Genomic DNA, 20,207 nt, shown 5'->3' with positions numbered 1-20,207 from the left:
AAGTTTCGAAAAGTATTAAAGTCCATGTCACCGCCACACCATGTCTGCCAAATATTTCGTAGCGTGTGTGTATCAACGCCGTTGAACACAGCAAGAATATTACAGTTGTCTCTAATTACTTTTGGAATCTGAGTGTATCGTTGAGTGACATATATCACGTCAGTGTTTTTATGCCTGCCTCTGGAAAATATTCTAGCTGGGTTTTTTTGATTGTCTAACATAACATCATCGTACACGACTAGATTGTTAACGTCGCCATCAATATCATCAATACCCGGTGCATCATTGATATCCGTAATAAACTCAATAACATTTTTTTTAGCGATCGCTGATGCATTCTCGTTGAAATCTTTCAACACCTCGTAGCATCGTTGATCATCTACGCTAGGAGCAACCAAATACAACTTATCCCACTTCATCCATCTCATTATTAAATTGAGTAACAATTGCGTCTTGCCGGATCCAGATGGTCCGATGATAATCATCCGGATCGAGTTTGGTAACGCTGCAACATGCTTAACTGGTTCTCTTGTTTTAGTCGCCGAAAAATCAATTATATTCATATCTCTATACATAAATTATGGATCTATATTGTGTGAAGTGCAGAGTGCGTACTGGCACAAATGATATGACAACCGTTACAACAAGAAATAACAGATCGGCGCTTACTGGTAAGTGCGTACAATGCGGTACAAAGAAATTTAGATTTATTTCTATTAAACCCGGGGATGTTTTAAAAAAAAGCGAGGAGGTGATATTGCAGTCAAATTGGCAAAACTCCCCGGAACCCCGTGGGCAAAGTATCCAGGAGAAAAACACCTCCCAGGATATAACTACTGTGGCCCCGGAACACGATTAGATATTAGACTCGATGATCAAAATCAGCCCAAACCCGGTGAGTATCCAATAAACGCTATCGATAAGGCGTGTCATGCTCATGATGTTGCTTACAAAAGTAGCGATCTGCAACAGCGTCATATCGCGGATGTAAAATTAATTCACGCGCTAAATGCTATTCCTGATAAATCCGTCAAAGAAAAATTGGCCTCATGGTTGGTAAAATCGGCTATGAAAGGTAAATTAATGATTGGAAGCGGAGCTTCTGGCGCTGGTAATTGAAAACGATAGCGTTTATAATAACAACATGGAATCCATCTATTATTCTCCGAGAGGATACTGGAAGGGGAAGGCCGCAATTTGTAAGCTTGCAAGCGCTGCAAAGGTAACAAAGACCACTGCGGCTAATTGGTTATCCAAACAGGCTATATGGCAAATCTATCTACCACCGCCTAAACAAATTAACTTCTCTCGCTTTGATGTCGGCGTGCCTAATGAAGTTCATCAGGCTGATATACTATTTCTGCCGCATGACAACGGTTACAAATACGCGCTAACCGTAGTTGATGTTGCGAGTCGATACAAACAAGCGGAGCCGTTAAAAACAAAGTCAGCAACTGAAGTAGCCGCTGCGTTTGAAAGAATTTATCGAAGAGGCCCTCTGCGCTGGCCAAATCTATTACAAGTTGATCCCGGTAGTGAATTTCGCGGTGCTGTTTTATCAACGCTGAAACATCATAGCGTCGCGATACGACGAGGTCATACTGCGCTACATCGTGATCAGGCAATTGTTGAACGATTCAATCGGACTCTCGCTGAACGGTTATTTGGATATCAATACGCGAAGGAATTCATCCAAGAAAAACGATCTCGTGAATGGGTTAAAAGGTTGCCAGGTGTAATTGCAGCGTTAAATAACGAGATTACCCGAGCAATCAACATGAAGCCCAGCGACGCGATTAAATACGAGTATATACCCGGAAAATCAAAAATAAATAGCGTTTCCAAGCCGATTCTTGGCGATGTCACTGTTAGATATCTATATGAACCAGGAGAGCTTGAAGGCGGTAAAAAAAGAGCTACTGATCCTATTTGGAGTGTTACCACACATAACATATCAACGATAACACGATCAACTGGTAGACCACCGATCTATAGGCTGGATTCAACTGCTCCTCAGCGCGGATTTACACGCGAGCAACTACAAGTGATACCTAACGATACTCAATTACCCCCACGTGGTCTTAACTAGCGCCGTTGCGTCTATTGCACTCAAGACAGGTCAACCTCACATTGTTTTTGACATGACCGAGACTGTTATCGATCCTATCCACGGTAAATTGGCGAGTGTCTTTATCCGAATAACGCCAACTCATTATACAATTGCAACTCGCGCAGTGATTATTCTGTTGTTGTCGTAGCGAGATTATTAATTCGGCATCAATATCAAAACGCCGCTGTTTTTTTTTATCCTGTTGGCGGTAACCCGAGAGTTTTCTATCAATGACGCTTGCATCGATGGTGACTTTGTCGCCGGCTTCGTCACCGGCTCCGTCAATAACAATTCTTCGAAGCTGATTTATCCTTCGTACTCTGGACACTGCAAGATAGACTAGATTCGACCATTCGATGCGATTATCAACTATCCAAACAATTGTGTCCGTGATGGTTAGTCCCTGCGAGGAATGTATTGTTGTTGCGTATCCTAGCGTCCACGGGGATTTATCAGCACGTAGCGCGTCCTCGACGACGCTGATATCAACGAGCACGATATCATTCAGCACGAGACTTTGTTTTTTTGTCCCTGACGCTGTCAGGCCCGGGATTTCAACTTCAATGTTCTGCCGCCGTGTGTCCGCGGGTCTATAGCATAACGGCACTGGGCGCGTTGGAAACTTTTCCTTATGCACCGTAAACAACTTCCGCTGAAGTGTGTCTCTGACTATCTTTCTACTCGCTACAATCAAATCGTTTGGTCTCCATGTTTCCCAGAATTCATTCAGCGGCGTTTCCGGAATCACCTCGCGGATTATTTCACACTGAACTCTATCCGGCTGTAACCTGATTAGTTTTTTAACCTCGCGCAGTTGTTCATCAAGTGCTCGGTAATCAGTATCGGTTTCTTCATAATAGTCCACGAACCCGCTCAACCAATCATGTGGACCCTCGCCGACAAATGGTGGTGGTTGGCCATGGTCCCCACACATGATTACCGCTGTATTCGCGCGCAGCAACCACTCAAGAAACATTTGTAAAGTATCTAACGAAACAGTACATATCTCATCCCAGATGATAATGTCGGGAATAAATTTTTCACCCATTCGATCAGGAGTCCACTCGCCGCCGCTGTATCGAAAAAAGCTGTGATAAGTAACGGCGTCAACATTTCGTTGTTTTATTTCTCGCGCTAGTCTATGGGTCGGTGTAAGCACGATTATACTTGCCCGCGTTCGAAATAATTCAATTGCCCGAGTCGTCTTTCCTGACCCGCCACAGCCGCTTAAATAAACCGTCTTGTGTCTACAAATTGGATCAGAACACGATGGTGCATTAGACCATTCTGATAATTTATCACCGCGTAAGTAGTCGTTCTCAACGGTGACATCTGCTGACGGGGAATAATCGCGTCGTATTTCATTTTTAATTCTCCATGTACCCCAACTCTCGTCCGGACTAGTAAACTCGGCTACGTTTCCCTTATACGCTACGTCAATATAAAATGAATCAACGGCTACTCTAACCGCGGTGTCAGGAAATCTATTTATCATCGAGAATAAATTAATAGCGGCATAACCCAGCATAGACGCCCTCAAATGCGGGTATGCCGGGCTGTCTCCATCGCTGTAGGTAACAACTGTACCCAACCTTGTTCCATTGGACAAGAAAGCTGTTTTGCAGTTCACGTATCTATTTTTCGCCACTGCGTCCTTGATTACGAAATCATATTCTGCGTCATCTATAATCAGCCGTGAGCAATATCGTTTGTAATCGCAGTTTTTTCCACCTTGTGTAAACTTACCAATTATTCTTCTACCGAGATCTTTTGCCTCGTGGTTTCGTTGGTTGAATATCCTCCTGGACCATTCGATGATATATTCCTCGTCGGCATCAATGTGTTTTCTGGATTCATCAATTATGCTATCTAGACGCTCTGGTTCTGGTAACCAGACTTCAGTCTGTGCCCGGTATGATATAATCGCGTCACTGACAATCAACGAAACTAGCATGCTACAATCAATCATATACCGTAGCAGCGCTATTGGCAGCCACTTCTTTTCAGCTATGTGTCTACCGATCCAAATATAGCAACAGCGATGGAGTCCTGCCGCGAATTCAAATGATACTATGCGAGCGAATCCGGTTAAATCAAAATCAGGCAGTGGTCCATTAATAGCAACACGAGTCATTTCATGTCTGGGGTGTCCAAATCGTTTGAAATACTCAGCGGCGGATCCATACCCGAGAAAACTCGCTGGATAACAGGCAACCATATCAACGGAAATTATAGCGTCGCGGTTGTATTCAGTGTTCCATAGTCCACCGTGATAGTATTCCAAACAACTGGATTGTACATCTGGTAAAAATTCCTTGCGCGTTGGTCTCCACGCATTTTTCCTTGCTGCAACATGAGCTACAACCGATGGAATCGTAAAACAATTTGTTAGCAGTTGTTCATCATGCTCCTCAAATTCTATGGCAGTTTTTTTCATCTTGTTGTGAAACGCTTCAGTGCGGTATAATTCGCCGTTTGGTCTTACAAACTGATCAAAGGTATCCGCATCGTTTTCAGCGCTGCGAAGTAACCACACTGATACAGGGTCGTTTTTACACAAACAAGCAATAGCATCAAATAGTTTCCTCTCCGCGAGAAAACCATCCCGGGAGAATTCTTCTCCTAAAAATTCTTCGGGTATATACTTTACTGTTCTATCCCGTGGAAATATTGTGATCGCGGGCGTCCATGCGTGTTCGTTATGATCAATAATTTTGATTGGGGCTCCCTTCGATTTATACTTCGATTCGTATAATACTTCACCGGTTATCGTTGTAACGGTTATTGGAAATCTCAGCGATGTTTCTAATCTCGCTATGTCGCTGATGGTTGCTCCACGCTCTTTTACGGTTAGTTCCCACTGGTTGATTTTGCTACGTCGTAAATCAGTCAATTTGTTTCCTCGACACGCATTTGTAAAATGCTCTATTATTCGTTCTGCTACACAATTTATCCCAGTTGACTGTTTCATCGGTTTCAGTTTTCCGATATCAGGTTTCTTATTTAACGGGTATATTCCATAAACAACTGCTGTTTCAGGATACGCTCGTTCATAGTATGGTCTGTCAACTCCGGTTAACAGCCCCGGCTTGGAGTCGCGGCTGACAGTGACTGTTTTCATGTCGCTGAGAACTGGTTCAAATTTATCACGTATGATCCAATCGCCTGATTCCACCCGGACAATAAATTTTACTCTGAAGAAATATCTTTTACCGTCAAGTTGTGATATTATCATTGCTGCGCGGTTGTCGTTCATGGTAGCATCAACAACACCATCAATTCGAAATGTTGACCAACTGTGAGATGCGCCATCACGCTTGAATTCATTGATACAATCGCGTATTTTACTCAACAGGGTTTTATCGTTTATTAACGCTTTTGGTGTGTCCTTGAGGACTCTATCGAGATTGAACTTAATATTTTTCCAGGGCTTAATTACTGCTAATCTCTCAAACTCATCCATATAATTAAAACAAGTATTTAAATGAAAGAATATAGTATAATGAATCACTGCAAATGGTTGATGATTGGGTCGACAACCCCGTGCAATAAATCATGTAGAGGTGAATTCTGCGGGTATCATTTACAAAGCGTTCGTAATGGTTCTCTTGGCCCCCTCCCGTGCTTGGTTTGTCACGTCGGTGTAAGAGGAAAATCGCAGTTGTGTATTAATTGTGGCGGAAAGCGATACAGGGAATTAAAACGCTATTATGACAAGCGAATTAAAAACGCCGTCATTGACCCCACCGCAGACTTCGTCATCAAAACCCCCCAAGACTACGTTGAAAGATTCATAATTAAACCAAATAATAAATTAGACAAATAGTATTATTATACAAATGGACCAAGAATTTCAGCCGCATCCTGTGCTCGTCAGTTACGAGGCATCTCGCGACGGCATTGTTAGAAACCGCAAACTGAAGAAGCCGGTTGGTACCGTAAGTAATCAGGGGTATTTGATGTTTGGTGCCGGAAAAAAGAAGTATTATGTTCACAGGATTGTATTTGAAGCATTCAACGGATTAATCGAAAATGGGCTTGTGATTGATCATATTAATAATAATAAGACTGATAATTCTCTTACAAACTTGCAAGCTATCTCGCAAAGTCAGAATACCAAAAAAGGCCAAACCGGTAAATACCCAAAGAAAGCAAAACCCGTAAAGTCATTTGATACAACAACTCACGAGGAAAAAATATTTCAGTCGATGAATGAGGCAGGAAAATATTTTGACATTTATATCGCCTCAATACGATTTGTTGCAGAAGGAATACAGAATTCAGCGATCTCAAAAAAGACCGGGCATAGAATTCGATTTTCATATATAACAGAAATCAGCGAGTGATGAAGTCACCGGCGCCTATGGCGCTGACGAGGTCACGTCTAACGAATTATTAAACACCTTCGGGATTGATACACGGGGTTTCATTTTTCTTTTTATTTAAAAACAAGATGTTTTATAAGAATAATGAATATCGAAGACATCAATAATATATTAGCCGAGATTTCAAAATTAAAAAATCAAGAAATTGAATTATCTGATGGTCTCGACAGTGAAAAAATATTATCCGATTATGAGATTATTAACGAACAGTCGAAACGGGGGCGTTTTACCCTGGCCCGCGAGTATTTTTTCATAAAACGATTACAACATACGATCAATGAAAACTTGTACCACAATGACGCAAATGCATTCATTGGACTATTCACTGCCGTTGAAATAATACGAAAAAAACTCGGACGTGTTTATGAACGACGCCGGGAGATTTCTAGTAAGATCAAAAACATTAGAAGGATTATAGACGAAAACTCCGGCGAGAAATTAGAAATTGCTTCGCAATTGCAATAATGGTAGGTGAATCACTCACTACTCGGCTAGCCAGAGAGCGGCTAGCGGCGCTTAAAAAGTTCATACCGTTACGGGACAGGGTCCGAGAACAACTTCAAACGCGGCAGCAACTACAAACCGATTTTACTGTTGGAAGCGAACAACTCTTTGCCCCGGTAACTAAAGCGACCAAAGATGTTACGGCGGCAACTGTGCCCGTCCTCGATGCGCTTGAAAAGATAGCGGCAGAGACAAAACAAACAAAAAGGTCTTTAGAAACACTCCCTGCGAAAATAGCGGCTGCTACAACACGGAGGCCACCACCACTCGCTATAACCGAACCACAAGAACCTTATGTTACAATGGCCGACGAGGAAGAACTAGGTGCTACTGCGAAAGAACCAGAAGAAGAAATACCGGGAGAAGAAATACCGGAAGAAGAAATACCGGAAGAAAAAGAGGGGAATATACCCCGTATTGTACTCAAGAAGAGCACAATAGATCAAATTAGAGGCTTCAGCAACAGGGAAGAATTAATTAATTTTGCTGCCAACAATTTTGCTAAGAGCATACGAGATAAGAAGCATATCAATAGCGGTTACGAGAAAAATATAAAGTCGTTAAAAGACTGGGCAAGAATAGTGTATTTAGCGAGTAAACATAAAGATGCATTACCACATCGTAGTAAATCCGATTACGACGCATTCCACAAGGAAGTTAAGAGTATAACACCAAAAAAAGGAAAAGGATACTCTGTTGGTAAAGAATCCTACGGCGTTACCTGTCCTGGTAGTGTTCTCAGTGATATATCACGGCTAGAGGTACTAATTGGAGGAAAACGAGCCGGAAATAACTCTCCGGAAATAATCAATGAGGCCGCTGATATTTGCAAGCGTTTATTTGCAGGCGGTATTATGGACATTAATGCATATCGAACGCTCATAGACGAACTCGTGGATGATTAATTGGAAAACTGGTGTTTTTAATAAAGATGATCATACACTACAACCACAATAAACCAGTACTCGTCTACGTGGTAAACTCGCGATTGCCTGTTTACCGCGCGTACTATGGAGATGGTCTCGGTAGCACCATTGCGGGGTTATTTACAAGAATGGCTCCAAAAGTAGCGCCGTTAGCCAAACAATTAGGAATGAAGGCTATTGATGTTATTCGTGATAAGGGAATTAGTGCTATTGGAGACGTTGCCGGAAAGGCGCTTTCAGCCGCGCGGGACAAACTAATGTCGTTGGTGAGGAGAAAAAAGCAAAAACCACCGGTGATGCCATCAACGACAGTGATGCCTGCGAATGTCAGTAAAGTGATAAATAACGCCGTGGAAGAAAAACTAGCGTCGTTGGTAAACAATAATCAAGATGACATCGCAAACATAATAGCGGGAAGTGGTTTAAAACCACGACGATGATTTAGATGCATCAGCGTATTATTAAATAAAATGTTTAAACGAACAGCTGACCCGGCGTTTGATATGGACGCACCAGTGCACAAGGATGATTCTGTCCGTAATTATCAATTTTATTCCTATCATGCAGTACAACCCGACATACGATCGCGAATTGAACTTCAAGTCCATGATACCAGTAAATATTTTTTACCGTGTGAAGCGTTTATTGAAATCGAAGGAGAACTTGTAACAGAGGCCGATACTCCTGCTGTACCAGCACCGTATCCAGATGGTACCAAAGTTGGCTTAGTCAATAACGGCGTAATGGCGCTGTTTGAGAGCGCAAAATATCTCATTGACGGGCGAGAGATCGAGTCTATAGAACGCGATGTTGATGTTGCTACAACAATAATCGGGCTAGCAAGATATTCAGACGATTATACAAGATCAGCGGGTCCATCTATGATGTTTGCAAAGGATACTAGAAACACTGCTGGAAACTCGCAATTTGTGGTAAGACGACCAAGAAATAATGCTAATAACAATGATGCTGATGTTGAGAATATGATTATAAACAGCGATCCTAATTTTAACATCGGAGCTGCAACACGCATATCAATGTTAACAGGGGCGCGTAGATCTTTCTCATGCGCGATTCCACTGCATCATATATTTGGATTTTGTAGGAACGTGCGAAAAGTTATCTACGGAGCAAAGCATACCGTGGTGCTTGTGCGAAAAGGTGATGATAGAAATGCAATTTGGAGAATTCCAGCGGATCCTGCAAATCCAAATAATGACCCTGGTAAAGTCGTTTTAACTAAAATATTATTGTGGATGCCAGTAATGACTCCATCCATTACCACAGAGGCACAATTGCTATCCTTCATGGAGCAGGGAGGAAAATCATTACTAAGTTGGCTAACAACAACAACAGATACTAAGCAATCAAATATCAATGGTATATTCACATGGAACCTGGCATCACAACAAGGCATTTCGGCTCCGCGTCATATATTTGTTGCGTTGCAGGATATGACGAGAGTTGATAATCAATTATTCAGCCATATGATATTTGATCGATTAGGCGTTACTGACGTCTCGCTGAGAATAAACGGCCAGCAGGAACCATCCGAGGATATACAACTTAATTACGGTCAAAACCATGTCGCACGTGTGTACCATCGGTTGCTGTCATATATGAGTCGTGATCAAAACGTCGACACTGGTTTGCAAATATCACAATATGATTTCAAAGAACTATATCCGATCTATTACTTTTCGCTGGAACATCTTGATTTAACAAGACAGTCCGTCGTTGATATACACTTCCGAGCTAATGTAACTCGCGGCGTTATTGCTAATTATAGAGCTATTGCTGTCATCCTCAGCGATAAATCAATGCTGCTAGAAGGTGCTGGCGGACGAATGAGAATCGTTGATGCGCCAGTGGAAAACATGTAATTGAAAGCACAAAACGCGTTTACAATAAAATGTCGTATAGTGTCGTCAGTGTAGAGTTGACTGATGGTCAAGTCAAGAAATTACGATCAAAGTCGGCTAAACAATGCGGAACCACAATAACGCTGAAGCCGTCACAGATGGCAGGTGGTAATCATAAGATATCGTTGACGACGCGTCAAATAAAACATTTCAATAATGCGATGAAGAACAGAAAGGGTGTTCAGGTAGATTTCTCGGCCGCAGCGATCAAAGACATGGAAAAGACCGGTGGGATATTTCCGCTGTTAGCTGCGATTCCAGCGTTGATTGCCGCGGCCGCACCAGCAGTGGCTAAGGCGGCGGCGTTGGGGGCCGTTGGTACCGCGGCGGGGATGGCATTGAAGAAGGCAACCGGGAAAGGCTACAAAAAAAAACGACCCGTGGCCGGAAAGGGTCTAAGACTACCGGGAACCCCGTATTCATGGTACTCGGGAAAGGGTCTAAGACTACCGGGAACCGTTTATTAACGCAAGAGTCTATGACTCCTGAGTCAATGACTCCTGAGTCTATGACTCCAATGTCTAATTTTGATTTAATAGACGCCGCAAACGCGCTAGCGATAAAAAACTTCAGAGGTGTTTTTATGAGGGATCAATTGCCGGCGGCACCAAGGAATATTGAAACCGGCATAATTAACCTCGATGGGTCCTCCGGAGCGGGAACTCATTGGGTTGCGTACGCGATTGATCCGCGCGCGATCGTCTATTTTGATTCATACGGGTTAGCCCCGCCGAAAGAGTTCATGCGGTATATCCGGGCGTGTTCAGCCCGGGTTTTTTATTCCACGCTGCCAACACAGCAATTGAGTGACCCACCGATATGTGGCCGTGAGGTATTGAACGTACTCGCGGCGATTTCATCATCGCGGAAACCACCTCATGTGGTTGTAAACGAATACACTAGTGGGGTCGTAGAAGCTCAACGGATTTTAGAGAATAACATTTACAATAACGATGATTGATATTTGGGGACGACCGGTTTCGGCGCTGAAAGAATCCACGGAAACGGCCGCCGCCGACATAAAAAAACTAATTGAGGATGAAATCGCTGATACGTTGAACTTAACCAGTGTTGACCCAGATGAAATAGTTGTATTTCAAGACCGCCAGGGTAAATTGAAATCTAGTAATGTGTCGCTAAATGACGTTTTATTACGACAGCGTGATGCCGCCGAGAACACCATCGCGTTGTATACCGGCGACGGACTACTCAAACCGGGTAGACATATAGTGGAGATAGAGAATACGATAGAATTAATCCAAGACGGTGTTATAAGGTTGAATAGATCAATAATCGAACTCGAAGGGCATGTGAAAGCAACTATCGATAGATTTTTTGGGTACCCGATAGTATTCGAACCAAATCTTGCAACAATAAAAAATACTATTTTGGAGTTTACGACGCTGTCGGGCCAATTTTACACGTTACGAAAAAATGTTAACAGGATCAATGACAACTTTGATAAATTCCTTGGTAAAAAAAATACCAAGCCGGATGAGATTACAATAACTATAAATGATATCACTGCGTATGGACAGAGAATAGAAACAATCAAAACTGATGTTGCAACGAACAAAAGGAGTGTAGACGTGCATGAACGGGAAATAGGAATAATCGGCGCTAATGTTGCAACGATCATAAATAATGTAGACTCGCATGGACGGAAAATAGAAACAATCAAAACTGATGTTACAACGATCATAAATAATATGAGCGCGCATACACAGGAAATAGGAACAATCAAAACTGATATTGAAGCGAACAAAAAGGGTGTGGACGCGCATACACAGGAAATAGGAACAATCAAAACTGATGTCGAAGCGAACAAAAAAAATGTAGACGCGTATTGGCGGGGAATAGGATTAATCAAAACTGATGTTGCAGCGAACAAAAAAGGTATAGACGTGCATACATATGAAATAGAAACAATCAAACTTGATGTTGCGGCGAACAAAAAAAGTTTGACCGAGAATACACGGGAAATAGAAACAATCAAAACTAATGTTGCAGCGAACAAGAATAATATAGACGCGAGTTGGCGGGGAGTAGGAATAGTTATAACTGATGTTGAAGCGATTAAAGACAGACTACCGAGAATGGCAGAGCAACTCGAAAAAATAAAAACCCCTCATGAGAACATCATCAACACAGTATACACAATTCGGCATGGATCATTCGATTGGACTCTTACACAGAATACAGTAAATATCACCGCAACTGTTAAGGGCATTTATCGACTGACACTGGTTTCAATGATGCAGTTTAATATATTATCGTCGAGTTCATCCGGGTTTAACAATACAATATCAACAATTATAGACAAGGACGCAACTGAACCGTTTACAATTTATGCCGTTGATGGAAATTTAACCAGGGCAAACATTACATGGTATGTGGAATTTGTAGCGAATCTAAGTAATTAAAAACACTAGCTCTTTTAAAATAAAAATGACCACCAAGGAAATTGAATCAGAGGTATCACCGACGTCACATCAATATCGATTCGATACCGCAAAAGAATTTTCCGCGAACTTGAAAACGCTTTCCGAACAATACCGTGCAAAAATAAAAAAATACCGTCGTAAAATAACCGCCATCGACGCGGTCGTGTACTCGGTGTCGGGTATAGTAGCTGGCGCCGGTGTTATTTTATCCACGGTGACCACGATAACCCCGATCGCTGTTCCAATCGCTGTCTCCGCAATGACAACAGTTGCTGGAGTTGCCAACGCAATCACTAGGAAGATATCATCGTGTTTTCAGAAAAAACTCAACGAGTATACAGTAAAACATCAAATAGTATCCGACGCATACTCGAAATTATCCGGGTTGATCTCGTTATCGATTGATAATTTGTTCGTATCCGATGTTGAATTCTCCACGATGGTCCAGTTATATAGCTCCGCGATGTCAAAAATCGAGGATTTTCAACTGGAAGCCGAAACCACCTGGTTGTTAAAATTAGACACTAAAAACAACGAATAATAATAATGTCGCTGAACCCCGAAGGGTCTCAATTACTTCAGCGGATCGCGGAGAACACCACTCCGGTACAAACAAGTATGATATCGATAACATCAACGAAACCCGAATTCAGTGTGAACTTCCCATCACCGGTTCCAGTAAAGGAAATAGCGCTGGCAAAATTGCGAGTATATCACAGTTGGCCTAATATCCGAGCGGACGCATTTAACGGACAACAACCTAATAACTCGCTGGTTTTTGCACGGACAAATAAACCCGATGGGACCCCAGACTGGGAGGAGGTTACAATACCAACTGGGTCATACCAAATAGAACAAATCAATAAAGAATTTCAACGCAGAATAAAATCGATCACAGGAAAGGAATCAAAAATCGCTATTACGGTTCATGAACCGACGTTATCGTCGACGATTGAAATAAGCACACCGGGGTATATGGTTGATATTTATAACAGTTCAATAAGAACCATACTAGGATGGCCTGAGAATCCACCCGCGGACACCCCCCCATCAACTATCCTCAGACACGATAACGGAGATGGTGGTAGGCATATTGCTCCATACAACGTAAATATTGCATCGGTGATAGCGATTAATCTAGTGTGTGATGCTATCGAAGGAAGTTACCAGGTAGATACCAAGCAATCAAATCAGGCTCAACAGGGATATATCCTTTATTCGTTTTCACCAACAGCCCCTCCGGGATTTTTGATCATTGAGAGTCCGATTAATCCGGTCTATATGCGATGCCATGATCGGTTTTTAACGAGAATTAATTTCAGACTTACCGATCAGTCAAATAACCTAATTGATCTGCAAGAGGAGGAGTTAGTGATCACTCTGTTTGTAAGATCATAGCAGCAGAGGGGGCAATGACATCGACGCGGTCGTCGATGTGCTTACCGGACGCTGACGACGCTGGGGATCAGCGCGCAGAAGGTGTTAATTAAACCAAATGACGTCACCATCGTGTAGGATGGACCGACGTCGTTTTTTTTTTACCAGGCGCTGACGACACTAGATCGTTGAGTGCAGAAAGTAATAATTAAGCAAAATAACGATTGGACAAAATGTCCGATTCGCCCCCTCTGCTGCTGCTTCACATTACTGTCTAAATGTTATGATGATTTGGGACATACCATTGCTGTTAAAATAACTGATTATGTTTTGTCATCTGTTTAGTTACTGCTTTTGTGCATCCGTCACTCATTAGCCACCATGCAAGCAGAAATTAGTCATCTTTTTGATACTTAGTGTGTCAGCGCAAAAAATACATAAGAAAGGGCTGCCACTAAATAGTATGAAAAGAATGGGAGTGTTTTTTTGAATCTCTGCATCACATGTCTCTGTGAATAATATAGTTGAAAGTTTTGTTTATTTTTTATATGCCCACCATAAGACAGTATGAATCATGTTATAATATCCATTTGTCTGTCTTTCTGTTCCCTATTTTTTTGTTTCTACATAATAACTTGAGTTCTCCACCATCTACCATTAACAAACATTGTATATAAGTTGCATTTTGGCTAAGGAAGAAGTCAAAAGGTTTATGTTTCAAAAGGTCAAGTTCACTGTGATTGAAAGATAAATGGTTTGTGCACAGTAACATTAGCTCAACATAACCAGCCTGGACTAAACATTGTAATTGTGTGCAATTGGTGTAAGGAAGAAGTATCATCAATTTTGGAATCAAAGACTGAAGGTCAATTTCATTGTAACTGAAAAAAGGAAAAATGGTTTCCACTTAATAGCAGTTGTTTACTGCCTGGTGTCCATCTCGTAACATTCACTGTGATTATTAAGTTTCACATTTAAAAAGGCTCTCAAGTTTTCTGGTCCAGATTTCATCCATGTGATGTTGTCTGCTTATGTCTGGTGATATCATATTTTCTCCCATAAACTATAATACTATAAAATCCACATTACATGAAACACACTCTGCAAATAAAGAGACTATATAGTGACATTGATTTCTAGCATATCTGAACTAGTTGCAATATTTTATGCAATTTTGTTTAGCACTGGGAGAAAGTGCATGTTTCCTTAATGTTTTCTGTTTTTTATTTCTTTTCCATATAGCTCGAGCTTCTGACTTCATGAACTGTACCTCAAGTCTGATAATGATTCATGGATGAAAATAGTATCCACGTGGTGTTGAAGCAATGACTAATTCTAGAAACTTTTTGTGGATCATTTATACACTGACATACAAATACTGAAACACGGCAGGATATTATCAAGGAAAACATACCAATTGATTTTCATTTCTGTTGTCTTGACTCTTCCCTGCAGTGGATATCTGTAAATCAAAACAAATTAAATAATAAGCTTTAATCAAAAAGAAAATTTAAAAGACTTAATAAAAATAACAAATCTTGTATTTAAACTTAATATGTTCCTATTCAAAATTATAGTAAATATAAATGAACACTACATAAACAAACAAATTTAATTAAATAACTTCATGGTGTTAGAGGAGCTTAAATTTAAAGAAATCAAACAACCTGACTGTGGCTTTATTCTTGTCTTTATTCAGCATGTTGAGGGTCTTCTTCTCACTATTTCTTATTTTCAATTCACTAATTTCCTCACTTTTGCATAGAAGCAGGATCTGGAACACAATGAACACATATATTGGAGTTTCTAATCATGGATCAATTATATGTTCTTCTTCCTTTTTATGCAAGAAAAGATAAAGTGAGCAAATGTAATGACCAGGCTCCAATTTCATCAACACAAGTCTCAAAGTTAACCTAGATTTAAGAGATTTTAAAAATTTCAGCCAATCTGACTGCTAGATTCTAGATTTAAGTTTTGATGAATTAAAGTCTTTATCAACCTAATGGTGGCTTACATTTACAATGAAGGCTTATGTCTCTCTGATACAAGGCCAGCAAACAGCACTGAGGTGATATGTCTGCAAGGTTTGCCTTGAAACTGTTTTGATTATCCTAATTATAATCTGGAATAACAATGTGTTGTCAACAGGCAGCAATAAAAACAGCTGACATGCTTTACAACTCATGATAAAGCAGTTCTCTAAACAAAGTGAAATGTCAGCTTGTTAAAGATAATGACAAGGAAAAACACCTTTCATCTTGAGACACACTTGGATAACTAAAACCAACAGTCACCAAAGCCCATATGTAATTACTGGCTTTTTGTATATTTACTGCTGGAGCATACAATGGGAGACAGCAACCATGCACATCAATACGTATTCTCACTAAAGTGGATTAACTTGTTAACATTTATGTGGATTATTATCATTTATTTTCCTTGGAATTGGGATTACACTTTTACTGATAAAGTAATCAACACCTCCAACATGCATGCCATGAATTTCCCACTGGCAACCTTATTATGCATACAGTTAGTTAGGTCATCATACCTCTAATCGGAGTACAACTAATGATATTCAACAATTCTTAAATGGTTTGACTGCATTAAATATTCAGGACAATGACTGCAATATTTGGAGTTTGTTTTCAGATTACCTCATGCATTTTTCTAAAGGAAATATTGATCATCTTTCAGATTTTGAGAGACACTTTAATCTCAATAGAATCATTTTATTTTAGTGATACATTCTGTTATCAAAGATAACATTTACATTATAAAATAATATAAATCTTAGAACTGGGTCACATTTGTAGTGAGAGTTATCCCTAACTTCAGTACATGTTGAACAAGGAACAGTTTTTCACACACAATACTCACCCCCAGAACCAGAAAGCAACCAATATTCTTTATTTTTAAAAGAAAATTAAAACATTATTACGCAACTATTCTTTATTGGCAAGCAAGGTTAAAGTGCAGCTTGGTTTACCTACCAGACACTGGTTGTGGGCAAAACGATACACAACTGTGACAATAAAACTGTTAATTCTCAAGACAAAATTCTAGAAAATTTATAATTTTCATTAGTGCACAAATTATCTCAAGTTACCCCATAACTGATAAATGTAGTAATGTAACTGCACCAGATATTGGGGTCCATGGTAGTAATTTGTTTGCAATTGCAGAGCTGGAGAGATTTAAGGTGGAATATTTTCATGCCTAATTGTTGACATTTCTTCAGCACCAATAGTATTTGCCACATGGTAATATCAATGAATTTTTTTTGGTAAAAACATAAGACAAAGCTTATTTAGAACCAGGTCAAGTGAACATCTGCCATGAAATAAGTAATGATAATTTTTGGGCTATAAATTTCATTTGATTACCATAATACTCTACAAGATGTTCAGATTATAAATAATCTATTTCAGCTTTTAATAAAAGGTAAATATTAATACCCAGTGTACAAGTCTTTAAATTTCTTTATACAAATAAGGGCAATATACAGACATGATTTTGGTCTTCCATAAAAAAGGCTGAAAACTTTTTAAAGGGCGTTTGGGGGTCTTCCCCCAACGGAGTCTCAAGGGATAGTCCTGATCCGGGGGTTAAGGGGGCCGAAGGCCTTTGGCCAAAAACACATTTTACACTCATAAAAAAATGCTCCTGGTGCAACTTGACATCATAAAATAAACCAAAATAATCATCTGAAAAACTAAGAAATCTATCATAAATGTTCAACTTTGGTTAAAAAAATTCACAATATTTATAGTCGCATGAATTTATTCTCCAATACTATTGATGTTGAAGTTATTTCATGTGCATATCAGTGTTCACATTGTAATTAAGTCACAAGAATTTCTCAATTTTTGCAGCAAATAAATTATCCTTCTCTATTTTCATAACAAATCTGTAAAATAAATACCCAAGTACATCTATTATATACAAATAATCCCATACCTTCACTTGACTTTTTCTGCAATGGACACAACCAGTTGATATGCCAGTCGAGCTCTTTTTGCAGCTTTGACAAATATTTCTTTAGCTTTCCTTTTGTCTCCACTGACTTTTTGGGCTCAATATGCAATCATTTCGTTACAATACAATCATTTCTTTTCCTTCTCAATGAGAACCTTTTTACTTTCAAGCTGGTGCTTGGGGACATGCAGAGCACATATTCTGACAGAGGGCTACCTCTGTTCTCTCATGCAAAAATCTTTTTTCTATAGTAATTAACTGCATTTTTTTCCAGATGCCTTCTGAGCTTCAATTTTTCTGTATGCAGCTTCTTTTGTAAGTGCTATTCCAAACTCTTCCAATCGCAATTACCGTAATTCAGATCTTTATTGCAGAGGTCACAAAATGCCAGTCCTCATGCAGTCAATTTTCTTATAAATTGACCAACTAAATTTCCGTCAACTTTTCGCTCCAACCATTCCCATTTTCATACAATTTTTAAACCTTTATCTAAACCTTTTATGTCAATGTTTTCTTTCTCAACAACTCGGGATGCCATGTTTTGCAAGCATGCTTTTTCTTTCCATTGCCATCTGTTTCCATTACACAAAGATTCACAGGATGAATTTCAACCTTTGACCAATCAGAATACTCTTTACAAGAGAGTTGTGTGCTAACTAATATATGGAATGAATAATTTATAAGGGTCATAGCAGAATGGGAGCAGACAGACCATTTTTAAAGAACCAGATCGGAGATGATATAACAAACAGACTATATCAAGAAAAATCTTATTCAAGTCAGGAGAAATACAGAATTCCACTTTAAAATGGAGAAAAATCATGTTTGAATATAGGCAACTACAGGGTTGGGGCTGGCTTTATAAAAGTTGTCACCCAAAAAATCGCCAACCTCAATATTTTGTTGCTAATTGTCAAAAACTGTTGCCATTTTCATAATACAGTACTATCCATTTATCTGAACACCCTCGGGACCAAGGTAATATTGTTGACATAAGTGGAGGTTTAGATAAGGGGGGAGGGGCTGAAAATAATATAAATTTTGCATACAAGTGAAATTGTTTAGGTGACCTGTCATCAGTGACTAGGATTTATAAAGAAATAAAAACCAATGGAAATTTTGATTAATTGAAGACAACTATTCTGAAATACAATTGTATATTGACAACTTAAATTTGTGTAGTACACTCCACAATGTGTTAAATGATGTACAAGTATATGAAAAATCCATGAATTCAAGTATTAGATCATATGTTAGAAAACTCATTTATCAGTCAAATCCCATTAAAAAATACAACAGGTATATATATAGTAGTCCTCATTTGGTCTATCTCCCATTGTCAACAAACACATTTCATGAAATAATTCTCTCTGATATTCATTATCCTAGTAGCACATGGCTGTATAGTTGTTTATATGCTACATGTACATGTACTTAGCCTAGATTTTGGTCAGCCAGAGATAACTACCATGATGCTGAGGCTATCAAGGGGATGAGGGTATTCATAGGGAAATGAAAACATGTGAACATATTAAAAAGTTTAATGAATATTCTTGCAAGATGTCCCATCTTCATTTAGTCTGATGGCCAGATAACTATTGTTTCAAAATACTGGAACTTTAATTTGGGTTTTACACTGCCATTGGTAGCAATCACAAGCATGATTTTTTTCGTTGCAAACAGGAAACTTTCAAAGCATAATAAATATGTTCCAATCACTAGGAAAAATAAAACAGTGTTTTTATTTAAGTTTGTTGCTGACTTCCTTTGATCAAAGGCCTTTGGCTTGCTTTGATGAAGGTACGTGTGTTATCGAAGGCACCACTAAGGGCCCTCATTGAAGGACCAAACAAATGCCCTTTTGTTATTGCTGCAGCAACATCAAATAATTTAGAACACTGACTGAGATTTTTTTCCCATTTGCTTATAGCATATATACAAAAAGATCAGTACTTCAAAAGTAATCAGTTTTCTTTGAAGTTTCAGCAAAACTATTTTTTTTCTTATAGATTTTCAAAAACTATGGTTGATTGTAGTCATTCTTGTTCCCGCCTTATGAGTTGGTTGATTGTAGTTGGTCAGGCAGCACAATATTTTGGTCATATTACTGCATACTGCTGTAAGGCCAGACATTAGTATAAGATTATGATATAACAATCCCATGATAGGGTCGTTTGTCAATATGAACAAAGGATTTGCTTATGTAACAATAGATTCCAGTGCAATGTTATATCAAAGTTTGTGGCTTCCTGTCATAGTGCCTTTGAATTTCTCCACTCCAAACCCAAGACTCTATATACAACTTTTAACAGCCAAAAATGTTGTTGCCAAAAAAATCACCAGACAATATATTTGTTGCCAATAAGGGAAAAAAATCGCAATTTGTGACATTGGCAAAGCCTAGTGCGATCCCTGAACTAGCAGCTGCCTCTTTTGGCACTCAGCATTAAGAGGTTAGTATTAGGACTAGTCGTTCTGGTGTCAGGATAATGTGTCTGGGTGGGACATCATGCTACATGTCTGTGGCATGATGCCCCAGTCTAAACATCACTATAAAC

At 39.6% G+C, this 20,207-nt stretch overlaps 1 protein-coding gene across 1 annotated transcript in view; it reads right to left on the bottom strand.

The window, feature by feature from the left end:
* The window catches only part of LOC149798884 (putative ATP-dependent DNA helicase HFM1), a 182,908-nt gene that overhangs the window by 90,528 nt on the left and 72,173 nt on the right, over nt 1-20,207 (bottom strand). The window contains exons 21-22 of the mRNA XM_089958102.1: nt 15,336-15,442; nt 15,083-15,130 (exon numbers count right to left, since the gene is read on the bottom strand). Coding sequence (XP_089814228.1) covers nt 15,083-15,130; nt 15,336-15,442 — 155 coding nt within the window. The remainder of the gene's footprint in view (nt 1-15,082; nt 15,131-15,335; nt 15,443-20,207) is intronic.

This window comes from Sinohyriopsis cumingii, chromosome 5 (genome assembly GCF_028554795.1).
Source record: "Sinohyriopsis cumingii isolate HCF-2022 chromosome 5, ASM2855479v2, whole genome shotgun sequence".
NCBI classification, from domain to species: Eukaryota; Metazoa; Mollusca; class Bivalvia; order Unionida; family Unionidae; genus Sinohyriopsis; species Sinohyriopsis cumingii.
Note: the sequence above shows the minus strand (reverse complement) of the source record. Positions and strands in the feature narration are given on the sequence as shown.